Genomic DNA, 14,765 nt, shown 5'->3' on the forward strand with positions numbered 1-14,765 from the left:
AACTAAGGAGATGAATTAAAGAAGAATAATTTAGGTTGACATTTATTGCTGTCTTCAGATCTATTTTTCCAATCATGTGAGGGTTCTCCTCCCATTACGATCCTTTTTATTTGAACATTGCATTTGGAGGTTTGAGGCAGCTTCCCACTTTTTCCCATACCGTGAAACGTTGATTCTGGAACTTATCTTATTTACTCTATTTAGAAGCATCTTTCCCCAGCTACTCAGGAAGCTGAGGCAGGCGGATTGCAAGTTCAAGTCCAGCCTCCACAGCTTAGCAAGAAGACACTGTTTCAAAATAAAAATGGGCTGGGGATGTAGCTCAGAACAAAAGTTCCCCTGGGTTCAATCCTGAGTACTGCTAAAAGGTAAAAAAGATATCTTTTGCACAGTTTGCTCTTCCTTTGCATTCTCTCTCTAAAAAATTTATCCTTTCTCTAGCCTAGAGAAATCAGACACTAGCACTTTCTGGTCATGTACATGTGGGGTCCATGAAAGCCTACTGTTTCAGACTTGAAGAGAAGATTCAGCGTTGGAGTTGAGAATGCTGATTTTCTGTTGCTGGGTCTTAAACTTTCTTTACACTTTAGCTAATAAAATGTGAGCAGGAAGCTATACTCATAGCTGACCAGCTTCTGGCTCAGGTTCCTCCTGCTTGATGGATGGCTGACTGGGCCTGGCACATACCTGTGTTCATGGATCTTGTGTGCAGCTGCCCTTTTTGCTGGTAAAGACACACAGTCACTGGCTCTGATCTATGGATACCCTCTGTGGCTAAGAGTCTATTTTTTTTTCTGTTTCACCTTGTAAGTGAAGTAAGTCACCACAGTATTTCTGGCATGTTTTTTGCCGACCACTCATCTCTTGCTTCAGGGGTTCATTGCTTGTGTGGATGTGGCAGAGGTGAAGGAACCAGCACATGGAAGTTACTGTCTTGGTCAGGGGTCTGTGTAAGCTGAACATTGAAAAGATGCTAGTCATTCCATTTTGGCTTATTGTTCCCTTCCTGAGATACTTCAGAGTGTCAGGAAATGTGAGAGAGTACAGAAGGTTGTTTCAGAAGGAATGTAGAAGTGCACTAAATTATTATCTTGTTAGCTTTTCATGTCATTTTGGTAGAATCTTGAATTAGAACCACAGTAGAGTTTTCTGCTTAAAATGTTCCTCCATCAGCATACATGGTGTGGTCACTGCTGGAAAGCTGGGACACACTTCGCTGTGTTTTGATGCCACTTCATTCCTAATCTCATAGCTCTCAAAATTCCTCCACTCTCATCTCGTGGGCTAACTGATGAGTTAGAGGACTCTGAGTCACCCAAGACCTCACTTAGTTACTACGTCTGTGGTTCTCCAGTTGTTTTTTGTTCCTGATCCTTTTTCTTCTGAATTCATTTTTCCTTTACCTTTTAATTTTTGGTCTTTAGTGAACCAAGCTATCTTTCCATCAAAAGATATTTTCCGAACACTATGAAACAAATGTCCTGATGGTTTGTAAGCGAGAAATACTATCTAAATACTAAAGGAATATTTGAAATGATGTGTATATTCATGAGTCTTCTCTTGGATGAGTACAGTCAATTGCTAATCATCTGATGTGGGCAATACAGGCACATGGAGATATATTTAAGATGAATCTGAAAACTCTTCTTCTCATTTTGTATGCTCTGTGATACCTGGAGTCCAAAGTATAACAGTTCATTTTAATTCAGCTAGGATAATTAGAGATCATATCTATCAGAGGTCTTTGAACTATTTACATTTATTTGTGATGGTTTGATTCTCTTTCCCATTGGATTTGAAGTTTCTGAGGATTGTGTTTGTTCTTGCTGTCTTGGTTCCCAGTAGAGTGCCTGGCAAATAGGTCTTTGACATGTAAATAAGTTCATGAGTAAATGAGAAAAGGCTGGATTGGGAGCCAGGTAGGTACTGTTCTTTCTACTTCACACACGACACTGGACAAACTTTCTGATGCCTGTCAACCTGTGTTTTCTCATGGATCATATGGAAATAAATATTTCTCAGTTGTAAAGATGAAATGAAAATGATAAGTATTTGGCACGTAGTTGCTTAGTATGTTATTGTTATTCATTCAAAAGCCAAGTCTCTCTTGTATATGTGATCACCTCCATAGTATTTTTATTTTTCATGGTCAACTGAGACAGTATTAGAAATTGTTTTAGGAATTAAGTAGTTAGTTACCAGTATTTTTTAACCACAATTTACTGGTCTACTTTCTTTTTATTCTTGATTATTTCTCTTTATACTTATTGAAACTTTGTTCTTAAAAGAAACTGTACGTTCATAGTTTTGTTACATTTGGTGTATCAGCGTGATATGATTTTTTTTCTTACGCTTTCTCCAGTATAAGTGTGTGTGTGTGTGTGCGAGAGAGAGAGAGAGAGAGAGAGAGAGATGTGTGTGTGTTATACTTTTTTATAGCATTTCAGAGTCTTCCCAGTGGGAACAAAAAGACCTTTAGACTTGTGTTGTAGACATGCTTACTTGGTCCAAAGTCTTTTTTTCTGGGACACTCTATTCAGGTTTATAATGTAGTTTGATTTCAATGCACAGAAAGCCAGCAACATCTTTGGTCAGAAGATCAGCTTAATCTTCAAAGACTGCGGCTTTATAAATTGTTTTCAGTTGTGGTGAGGTTTCTCCCTCCCTCCCTCCCTTCCTTCCCTTTTTTTAAGTTCATATACTAAAACTTGATACTTGTATGCATGCAGCTCTGCAGTCCTTAAGCCATTTTCATCTTTGCAGCAGGTGATTAAAAGAAAACCCTGAGGAGCCTGAGATAACTTGAGTTATATGTCATTGCCAAGTACTTGGAATATTTCTACAGAATGGCAGTGGTGGAGAAATAAGATAGATAAGAAAAGCAGACAATGGAGTAAGACTCTTAGAGCACTTTGTAAGATCTTTCTCACCTGTTAAAATTTTTAAAACCATTTTTCCCTGAAATTATTCAACACATTATTGTGTATGGAGGCTATTATCAGCTTATTATCAACATGGAAATTCTCATTATTCCTCAGCCAATGCCTAGTTTCTTAGTAGTAGCCTCTGAATTATATTTAGGAGGAGCCTGTGGGAGAGCTGCTTCTGTGTTCTGGAGTCCTCCTTTGAACTCAGTGTGACCTCTCAGAAAAGTACTCTCATTTCCTCAGGCCTTGGTTTCATCTATGAAGATATTAGATTCAATTAGCTAGCCTCTCAGGAAACTTATATATAAAGAGAAAATTAATTAATTAATTAATTAATTCATTCATTCATTCATTTTTATGTGGTGCTGAGGATTGAACCCAGTGCCTCACAAATGCAAGGCAAGGGCTTTATCATTGAGCTACATACAACCCCAGCTCTATGAGAGAAACTTCAGAATTTTGTGATTTCCAGGTTTGGGTAAGTTGACCTGTGTTGACCTTTGTAGTTGTGTATGAGTTAGAAACATTTATACTTTTCAGTTGTTGACTAATTATCTTTTTGTTGTTGTTATTTTTGTTTTTGCTTTTGAATGAAGGCTGTTGTTCCTGCCAGTTAGTTTTTTTGTTTTTTAATATATATATATATATATACATATATATATATTTTTTTTTTAGTTTTCAATGGACCTTTATTTTATTTATTTATATGCAGTGCTGAGAATTGAACCCAGTGCCTCACACATACTGGGCATGTGCTCTACCACTGAGCCGCTACTCCAGCCCCCTGTCTGCCAGTTAGTCTATCAGTGCTATTTTCAGTTTAATTTTACTTGGAGGGCTAGCTTTGTGTCACAAGCAATTTGTCTTAATTTTTACAACAAATACCTTAGTTGCTGTCTATGACTGAGCAGTAGTAAATTTAGATTTTTGGAGTCTTTTGTTTATTCAAAATATCTTTAGAGAGAAGCGTGGGCTCTTAAATATAGTAGTGAGCCAAAGCCAAGCTTGCTTTGTACCTTCATGATGCTTTTTGTCTGGAGGGCAACATAGCCATTGAAAGAAATAATTACACAAAATAGAGAATCCATGACTGTGGTATTTGTGGGAGGAGAGAGAGGTGGTGCTCTGAGAACAGAATGGAGAGTTTAGCTCCCATTTTCGCTTATTACCAATGCCCAAAGCTACTCATAGCCATGACCTCTACACAGCAAGCACTGTGCCTAGTTCTTTCTGTAGGTTTTTATTTTTATAGCAACCTCACATAGTCATTATGAAATTCATTTTATAGATGAGGGAACTCAAGGCTCAGAGAAATTGAATCATGTCCTCAAGATCATACTTAAACTATTCAGGAGGCTGAGGTAGGAAGACTGCAAGTTCAAGGCCAGTCTGGAGAATTTGAAGAGACCCTGTCTCAAGATAAAAATGAAAAGTTCTGGGGATGCAGCTCAGTGGTAGAGCACCTCTGGGCTCAATCCCCAGTACCACAACATACTCATGGAGCCAACAGAATCTTGGTACTGACAATTTAATCTAGTCAATTCGTTTGACTCTGAAGTCTGTGCTCTTTTCCTGCACTTTAGTTTCTAGGCTCATATATAAACAGTTTTCAGCAGTGAGGTGCCAGTGTCATGGACTTTTTCTTTATCTTTTAATGAATGGTAATGTGTTGTAGAATAGAATACAAAATTTGGGTGGGTTTTAAAGATTTACATCAGACTTTAAAAGAAATTTCCTATCATCCTCATTTTCACCCCTGAAATAATTTTTTTTTCTCCTAAAAATAAGTGATTCTAATAAATTGCTTTTTTGTTTTAAAATCTAGTGTATTTCACTTTGGACCCACAGACTGTTTCTGTGGTCACTTTCTAAATGGGCTATTAAGTTGAGTTTCTAGTCTTCTTTCTTTGGATGTCATGTCAGTCTTCCTGCTCAATGTAACATCCTATGGAAAAGATAAGAATTATTTACTATCTAATACTGAAGACCTGAAGGATAGGAACAGGGAAAATTGCCCAGTGGCCTCATTCACTATGTGACACCATTTACAGAACAGGAGTCTCTGACCTGTGACTTGTCAGTCCCAGTCCTTTGGGAATGGGCCACAGGGCACAGTGCTGTCCTGTCCCTAGGTTTGGGGGTGGGGTCAGTTCTGGGTTACAGTGGGATGTCATGCCAACTACCTGTGAAAAGGCCTCAGTTCTTTTAGCTCTTGCTCTTGATCATTCATGCCAGTGCTTTGCTTCTGTCTTGTCTTTGGAACCATTTGTCCCTCCTCTTCCCAGGAGATTCAAGACATTTTATCATCTTGAGTGAGCACTTAGACTGTTGCCTCTGTGCACCTTTCCTCTCTTTGGTGATGAAGTGATGGCGTCAGGTTCCTTGGGCAAGCCTGGGTTAGGGCAGGCCCCTGTGTCTGGCTGTTAGCCTTCTCATCCCTTTGCAGAGAGCTGCTCCCTTTTTGATATTCAGTTGCAGGCTTTCCGTTCCTTTCTGTCCATTCCCTGTTTACTTCTTAGACTAAAACGTTTCCATGGTAACAGGTTACTTTTCAAAGGGAACATCTTGTCATTTTATTTAATCCACTGCAGCTGAAGAGGACTGAAATATTAAGTTGTAGTTGCTATGGATACTGCTTTGTTACATCAGTTTCTTTTGTATCAGATTTCATATACAATGAATTTCTGTTTTTTTATACTCAAGAAATAAATACAATGACTTACCATTATTGTTGTAATTGGCTTCTGGGACTTTTTTTTTTTTTTTCTTAATGTATTCCAAAGTGAAGATTTGTAGACTAATGGAGGCTGAATCCCAGCTGTTTTGAAAAACATATATTATTTATATTAGCTACACAGAGGAAAGCCTCCTATTGCTGGCAAGGATGGCGATAGTTCTTAATTCACTGTGTGTAGTCTGAGCCACAGTATAAGGATGTCTTCAAAATGATATCCCTGTGGCCAGAACGTTAGGAAACAGGGAAGGAGGGAGTGCGGACTTGTTGAGTCGCTCCTTGAATGTCATCACCCCAGAGCCATGGCACTCTTTCCCACCCCCCTGACCTCTCAGATGTCTCCAGGAGATTGGGGACAGAGTCTTTTTGTTACCCAGCTTTCTCATATCTACTTCTTTCTGTGACTTTTTTTTTTTTTTTTTTTAATATTTATTTATTTTAGTTCTCGGCGGACACAACATCTTTGTTTGTATGTGGTGCTGAGGATCGAACCCGGGCCGCACACATGCCAGGCGAGCGCGCTACTGCTTGAGCCACATCCCCAGCCCCTTCTTTCTGTGACTTTAAAAACCTAAAATTTTTTGGATTCATAAGAACTTGTAGTTTACTCAAGTAGAATACCGTATCATAGTGGGAAATTGACATTAGTACACAGTGAGTGTATACTTCTGTGCCAGCTTGTCACCCATGTGGCTTTGTGCAACAGCCAACCATAGCCCTGGCACTGCACACTTCCTAGCACACCTCCTCTCTAACCACTGGCTCTTCTTTATTAGCTCTATGATTTTTGTCATTTCAAGAATGTTGCACAAATCTGAGCCCTTAACTTTGATCTGATTCTTTTTCAACATGATTTTCAATGTTTTTAAAGAAACTTTTTGATTATTTTGTAATAACATAGAACCAAAAATTGGGAAGTCTTTGGATTCTCATACTTTCATTTGTAATCATGTGGTTTGGTTTGATAACTTAATCAGTCGCCATGGGAGTATTATTGGGAGCTCTGATATAAGAGTCAATTAAACTTAAGTTCAAACTTGTTAGCCATGTGCTCTTGGACAGCTGTATAAGGCTTCAGTTTCTTCATCTGATTAGAGTAGCCTCTCTATTACAGGATCATCTGTGAGTAGGTAGAAACTATCTACGTATGTGCTTTTTTTTTTTTTTTTTTTAATTTAGTTCTGAGAACTAAGCCTGATGGTGCAGGCCTGTAATTCCAAGAATTTGGAAGGCTGAGACAGGAGGGACACAAGTTCTTGGCCAGCCTCCGCAACTTGGCAAGGCCTTAAGAACTTAGCAAGACCCTGTCTCAAAATGAAACCTCAGGAAGGATGGCGATGTGGCTGGGTGCTTACATGCCCCTGAGTTCATTCCCCGGTACAGCCCCCCCCCCCGCCAAAAAAAAAGAAAAAGAAACTTTAGTTCTGGGGATTGAATTAAGGGCCTTGCGCTTGGTAGGCAAGCAGTGTATTGCTGAGCTTCATTACCTGTCCCATATAAGGAAATTAGCTTGTGACACTTAGTACATAGTATAAGTGTTCAGTGTTTAAGTCTGTTGATAGTGTGACAGTTAGTATTGTTATTATCTATGAAGTGGGGATACTGTCTTATAGGATTGTCATTGAAATAAGGAAATAATGTGTGTCTGGCATACAAAAGTATTTCCTGAGTGATAGCTCCCTGTTTTAATTAGCTTTTTCACTACTATGACTAAAGGATCTGACCAGAACAACTACAGAGGAGGAAAAGTTTATTTGAGATCTCACGGTTTTCAGAGGTCTTAGTCCATAAAAGGCCTGCTCCATTCCTCGAGGCTCAAGATGAGGCTGAACATCATGGTGGGAGAGGGTAGTGGAGGAAAGCAGCTCACATCACCGTGATCTGGAAGCTGAGAGAGACTCCACTCTCCAGATACAAATGTATACACCAAAGCCACACCCTAATTCCCACTTCCTCTAGCCACAATCTACCACTCAGTTAATCCCTTTTGGGTTAACTGAGTGGTAGATTGTGGCTAGATGTTGTGGCTAGATGTTGATGGCCAGCCAGGCATAGCCCTGCCCCCCTGTGCTGGTCGTGCAGCTTTGTACATCCATGCAGAATTGCTTCAGCAGTTTTGTTGCTTTGAATACAGAATAGAATGAGATCTGGATTTCTAGAATAACAATACTCATGCTTTTGGTAACATCAAAACGTAAATAATGCCTAGAAATGGGAGAATGCCATAGAGCACATTCAGCAGGTAGTAAGTGCCTAGATGTTAGCCACTCTTCTTTATGATGGAGGAATAAACCTGGCACTTTGTAGATTAGTGGGCCTTTTGAATTTTAGCCTCAATCATAATTAGTGCTTCCCAAAGTATGGTGTTTGGACCTCCTTATTCATTCATTCATTCATTTATTTTTAGCCCTTTTTATTTTTCATTTTGAGATAGGGTCTTGCTAAGTTTCTGAGGCTTGCTTTAAACTTGTGACCCACACCTAATGATTATTAATTTTTATCAAAATTCCCATCCTTGACTTCCTGTCTCTTCAGTACCCTCCAGGGAAATGGGAGGGGGTGTAAATGTGTTCTGTTACAGACTAAAGGCTGACAGTTGTTTTGAGGAAGCTCTTGTGTGATTTGAGTCAGAAGCTGAACATTGTTTTCATGGAACCCATTTCTGTTTGAAAGAACCACTGACAAACTGTGGTCATTTAGACTTGTGGATTTGGTGGAGATTTACTTTGTCGTTTGAAAGAAGACAACTGGCTGGGCACGGTGCTGCACGCCTGAAATCCCAGTAGCTCCAGAGGCTGAGGCAGGAAGATCCAGAGTTCAAAGCCAGCCTCAACAAAAGTGAGGCATTAAACAATTTAGGGATACCCTGTCTGTAAATAAAATACAAATTAGGGCTGGGGGGTGTTCGTCAGTGGTCCAGTGCCCCTGAGTTCAGGGTTGGGGGTCCCCAACCTCTGCTACCCCAAAAAAAGAAAGAAAAAGAAAACAACTGATAATGTTTCCCAGTGCTAAGATTTGAACTTTGAAGTGAAAATTAGAAATTTTAAAAATCTGCTGTGATCACCATGAGCCTGACATTTTCTTTGTGTTTTAAAGGCTTTTCTTAGGACATGGATGGTGATATTAATGAATGTAATTTTTTAAAAAATATTATATAATGAACTGTCAATATATGGAAGGTCTGTAAAACTCAATGAAGCAATATTTTCTATATGACAATTCATGACATTGAAAAATCATGTTTGAGTTAGAAGATCCATTTAGAGGACAAAAGAGACCTTGGATTTAACAAAAAATTATTAAGGTTTTACTGACTGATTGATTACAGCACTGGGGATTGAACCCAGGGGTGCTCTACCATTGAGCTGTAACCACATCCTTTTTTATTTTTTATGTTGAAACAGGGTCTTACTAAATTGCTGAGGCTGGCCTCTAATGTTGTAATCCTCCTGCCTCCCTGAGTAGCTGGGATTATAGACATGTGCCACCACATCTGGCTTCTGTTATTAAGTTTTTAGAATCACATTGTACATAGGCCTTTAAGAAAATCTCTTGTTGAGTTTTGGTGTAATGTCAAAAATTTGTCCAGGTAGATTCTTCCCTTCTTCAGTTCAATAGCTGTATGGGGTTGGCTTTTCTTTATATGCTTTAGCTAAAACAATTTACTTGCTCAAATTGAAGGAAAAAAAGCGAATCCTGCTTTCCTGGGAAGTCAGTAACAGGATTTGCAACATTGTAAAACAATGCTTATGTTTTTGCTATTTTTTAAGTACAGTTACTTTTTGTAAATATGTATTATCCTTGTTACTATTTAATTGGATTTTTTATTAACAAATAAATATTTGTAATTTCTCAAAAAACTTAAGTCCTTGGTATACTTGGTAATTTAATGAGTGTAAAATAGTCCTCAGATCAAAATGTTTAAGAATCGCTGTATTAGTATGTGAGAAAATGTAGTGAGTTCATCATAATGATGATTAAGAATATTTCCTGCAAGGCAGGCATAGTGACGTGCCTGTAATCCCGATGGCTAGAGAGGCTGAGGGAGGAGGATCACAAATTCAAAGCTAGCCTCAACAACTTAGTGAGATCCTGTCTCAAAACATAAAAGAAGGTGGGGGCCTGGGGGCTGTGGCTCAGTGGTTAACTGCCACTGGGTTCAATCCCTGATACCAAAAAGAAGACAATAAAAGAATATTTCCTACAGGCTGTTGCTATTATGTTTAAGTGTTACTTTCTGTTGTTGTTAAATTTTACAGTTTAGTGGTCTAGAAATGTTCATGAAACCAACGGACTTTTAATTTGTTCTAAGGGGATAAGTAGTAGCAGGCAGGTAATTTACCACACGGTGAGGACACAAAGTATGAATTTAATCTCAGCACTTATCTCTAGAAGTTAATAGTCCCATAGTGGGTGGAGTTAGGAATGCCCAAATTAAAGCATCCCTCCCTCCTCTTCGAGGCCTCCTGCAGTAAAGCAGGACCCTGCCACAGAGCCTTCCCCTGTCCCCAGGAATAGCAGTTTCTAACAGGCATGAACTGCAAGGGTTCTGTCCATTCAGCTTTCTCTAATGGGATGTGTTGCTTTCTGCCTTTTTATAACTTTGGCCTAAGAAATATTTCAACATTTATTCTGTATTCTGTAGTCCCTGGTTACAGTAGGGCATGCCAATGTCCACTCTTCAGATTCTAATCATGTTTGCAAATAAAATTGTTATATCCTCTACTATAAAACTTTCTAATTCCTGCACATACCTAGTAAACAATCTACCTTCCAGCTTTTTTTTTTTTTTTTTCTTCTTCCAGCATGCCTATCTTCTAAAGAAAGGAAGGTGGCTGGTGTAACAAAGTCAGCCCTTGGTACAGGCTCTTCTCCCACTGTGGGGCCTCCCTCTTGGCGTGCCACTTGGCCAGGAGCTCTTGAGAACTTTGCCACTTTAGAGGTTGTTTCTACTTAATGTCTAATTTTCATAACAATCTTTAGTGTTTTTGTACTGTTGCTCCTGAAATGTCTTCTGTTTGTAATTAGAGGGTTTGGGCCTGTTCTGGTCTTTGGGGGATGGGTACTACTTCCCCAGCTGACTGGACTATGTGATTCAGGACTGGACCACATGTCTTCCTCTCTTTGTTACTTTCTTCTCTTCCTTGTCATGTCTGCTGCCAAAACAAAGCTCTTCATGAAAAAAAAATTATTGAGTTAAAAGAAGAGAGTACTGGACCCAAGGACCCTAAAGGAAATAGTGGTTTTCCAAAATTCATTTTGACAACTTAAAACAATGGGGATGAGTATCATATCCATGGGGGGGAAACAAGGGACTGGGCTCTTTCTTGGGTTCTTTATAGAATTGTGGTTTTTAGCCCAGTTCAGGGCAGCAAGTGAGAACAAGCAGTTTTCACTCTTTAAAAAGCCTTTGCTTTCATTCTGCTGAAAATTCAGTGGCTCTTATAAAAACAGAGCCTTGTCACTGGCATGGAAAGGGATTTCCTGAGATAGTCCACAGATAATCGTGATCGCAGGTTGCAGGTTCCAGAGAGCTCTAGGAGGGCAGGATTTCCTTATCTACCAGTATACACAGTGAGTGCCCTGTGTAAAGCCTGGGACAAAAAAGATACCAGCAAATACTTTATGAAGAGCTGGGCACAGTGGCACACACTGGTAAGCCTGCTACTCGGGAAGCCAAGGCTGGAGGATCACAAGTTAGAGACCAGCTTCAGCAGTTTACCAAAACCCTGTCTCAAAATAAATAACATAAGGACTGGGGGGTGTAGCTTAGTGGTAGCACCCCTGGGTTCAATCCTCAGCACCCTAAACAATAAAAACAAAAACCAAATACTGTGTGAAAGAATGGAAAGAAAAAGACATCTGCATGCTGTGTGAAGAGGTGACATGGGGCTAAATGGGCAGAAGATAAATAAATGCTTTACTGAAGTAGCAGCCTTTTTAAAGCCCAGGTGGTTTGGATTGGAGCAATGGGGGAGAGGGTCATAAGGGTAGTGAGAGTGGTCAAGGTTAAAGGGAGCTGTGCTCTCACCACCTTCACCTGTTGGGCTCAGTCCCTCATTTCTTTTTCTTCTTTGCTCAAATCTCACTTTATGAATAATGCTTTTTCTGACTTTTCTTTGTACAGGAGTATAAAAATATTTTATCTTTTGCCATCTATTTAATTTGTTGGCACTTAATGCCTGATCTATGCTTTGATTTTTCTCTAATTAAAACATAAGTTCCAAAAACATATTGATACTGTTTTATAATTTGCTTTATCCACAACATCCAGGACAAATCCTGACTTATAGTAGGTATTAAACAAATAATTACTGAATAAGTGAATAACCCAATGATCCAGGGCATGTTGTAGGAACTATCAGTTATCTCATTTGTGTTCCTTGAAGTTTGTGGTAGGGCACCCAGAGTGTGTTGAAAAGAAGAAATGTTTGCCCGTAGGAATGTCTGTGTATGAGACATGAGATAATGACAGTTCAGAAAGATACTCAGGTTGGGAAGCTGCAGCAATCAGGTCTTGGGAAGGAAAAGGAGTTAGAGATGTGGGGTGGGAGGTGCATGTAGGGGCAACATTAGAAATACTGGGAAAGTGAATTCCTCAAGTTTTTCCTCATTTATTTGAAGTAAATTACTTTCCTTGAAAGATATGTGAATGTTTATGTCAAAATGCCATTGTGTATATCTAACCTAATCTATTCTTTTCATGACAGGAGGCTGAACAGTACACAAGGGGAGATTCGTGTTGGACCCAGCCATCAGGTAAAATACATTTTAGTAGCCTCTTTTAGAGGGTTTTTAGTCCTTACATTTTTGCTAGAACTTTATTTTTTGAGCAGTGGTCAAACTGCTATGTGGGATTTTATTTAAATACAGAAGTTTTCTTTTCAGATCCTCACCTACTTTTTAAAAAAAATTGTGATAAAATGTACATAATAGGAGATTTACCATCTTAACCATTTTTGTTAAAATTTTATTTTTTAGTTGTAAATGGACACAATATCTTTATTTTTATGTGGTGCTGAGGATCAAACCTAGTGCCTCCCATGTGTGAGACAAGTGCTCTTCCACTGATCTATAGACTCAGCCCTCTTAACTATTTTTTAAGTGTGCAGTTTAGCAACATTAAGTACATTATTGTTGGCAGCCACACCACTATCCATCTCCAGAACTCTTCACCTTGCAAAACTGAAATTCTAGGCCCATTTTACAGTAAATCCCTGTTCCTCTCTCACCCATGCCCCTGGCAGCTGCTCCTCGACTTCCTGTCTCTGCGTGTTTGACCACTCTGCCTGGTAGAAGCAGAGTCGTACAATGCTTGTCTTTTTTTGACTGACTTATTTCACTTAGCACAATGTTCTGGAGGCTCATCCATGTTGTAACATGTAACCGAATTTCTTTCCTTTTAAGGCTGAATAATACATTGTATGTGCATACCACAATTTGTTTGTACATTCTTCCATTGATGAACATTTGATTACCACATACATTTACATAAAAAGATTTTGTGTGTAGGAGGCCCTGGGTTTGATTTCCCTGGGGATTGACCATGAGCCTTGGGCATGCTAGGCCAACACCCTATTACTGAGCCACATTCCTCCCCATCCCCCTGAAAAGAGTTTTTTCAACATCTTTTTCTGCAGATAAGTCAGGATGGGTAGTTCTTTTCAGTTGGCAGCTTGTTGTGTTGTGAACTCTGCCACTCGAGTCTTATATAGTTCACTGAGACTCCTCCGCTTTCAACCCTAATATCAAGTAGGGTGCTCTGACAGGCAGGATTCTGGCTCATGGATCAGCATGTCCTGGGCAATGCAGATGTGGGCTCTGTTGGGCTTCTCTGCAGTTCTCATGGTGTTTGTTGGGTCCTCAGGCTGGTAACTGTGTGTACTGATTCTGAGATGCACTCTTTTCCTTCACATTTTAGCTCTGCTTTTGGACTTCATTGTACACTGGATTGTGTGATTGTAGTTTCATGGCTGCATTTGTCCTTTCTCTAGCACGTAAAATAATAGTCATTCTTAGCATAAATGAAACACAGCACATGTTAAGAGAAAGAAAGGGTCTTTCTTCTCTTCCCTTAGGAGCAAGGACAGTTTCCTCAGAATGGCCTGCCTCTCACTGCTGTGGATTTGGTCATGTGCCTCTTTCTAAAGCAGGAGGAAATGGGAATGCCATGGTTATGGCTTAATTGAAGTAATGTTGAGGAGCCAGCCCATCATATTTAGGGAAGGGAGGTACAGGCAGAGGGTATAGAGGTTTCAATTCAAGTGTCTCCTGCTTTATTTTTTGGTTTTGATTTTGAGCTTTTTTTTTTTTTTTTTGGTATGCCATTCACATTTTTTCAAAGAATCCAGTTCAAGGGTATAATGAGAAATTTTAAAACCCAGACACAGAAACTATTGGGGCATATAAGTTTTAGAAGACATTTCTCATCCTTGAACTGGGGTAATAACTGAGAGGGCAAAAAAGAAGCTGCAGGAGGACACTTTGGCAATGACTGCCTGTTCAGGTGACTGGGGACCCAGTACTTAACTGGCTGTACTCAGTGACCTCCCTGTCTTTGCTTTCTTGTGCATTCTCTCCCACTATGTATTGTCAGCACTGAGACATCTCTGTAGTAGAATTATTTTATAGACTTTTTGCTATAACAGAAAAAGTGATTTCTAAGTAAAAAATGGTGAGTTCTTAAAAAAGAAGCAAATTTACTATAATGGAGTTTATTTTTTATACTTCATTTAAAATCAGATGTTTATTTTATATCAGATCTTTTTGTAAACATTTATTTATTTTAGTTGTAGATGGATACAATACTTTTATTTTATTTGTTTATTTTTATGTGGTGCAGAGGATTGAAACCTGGACCTAGGTGAGCACTCTACTGCTGAGCCACAACCCCAGCCTTTATATCAGATCTTAAATACATTATATATGATTTTAAAAAATATCTTTATTTATTGTTATGTGGTGCCGAGGATCGAACCCAGTGCCTCACATTGCTAGGTGAGTGCTCTACCGCTGAGCCACAACCCTAGCCCCCATTCTATATGCTTTATTTTCGGGAAGCACCAATATAACAGGACACTTAGGAATTGGTGACCTTTACCTTC

General features: G+C 39.2%; 1 protein-coding gene across 15 annotated transcripts in view; it reads left to right on the top strand.

The window, feature by feature from the left end:
* Rere (arginine-glutamic acid dipeptide repeats) overlaps positions 1-14,765 on the top strand; it is a 396,746-nt gene that overhangs the window by 247,802 nt on the left and 134,179 nt on the right. For all 15 annotated transcript variants that reach the window (XM_058572685.1, XM_058572684.1, XM_058572687.1 and 12 more), the window contains one exon: positions 12,372-12,420. In XM_058572685.1, the coding sequence (XP_058428668.1) occupies positions 12,372-12,420 (49 nt within the window). The remainder of the gene's footprint in view (positions 1-12,371; positions 12,421-14,765) is intronic.

The sequence above is a fragment of the Marmota monax genome, unplaced genomic scaffold (assembly GCF_021218885.2).
Source record: "Marmota monax isolate L192 unplaced genomic scaffold, Marmota_monax_Labrador192_F-V1.1 WCK01_AAM20220418_F8-fsc00080, whole genome shotgun sequence".
Classification (NCBI taxonomy): Eukaryota; Metazoa; Chordata; class Mammalia; order Rodentia; family Sciuridae; genus Marmota; species Marmota monax.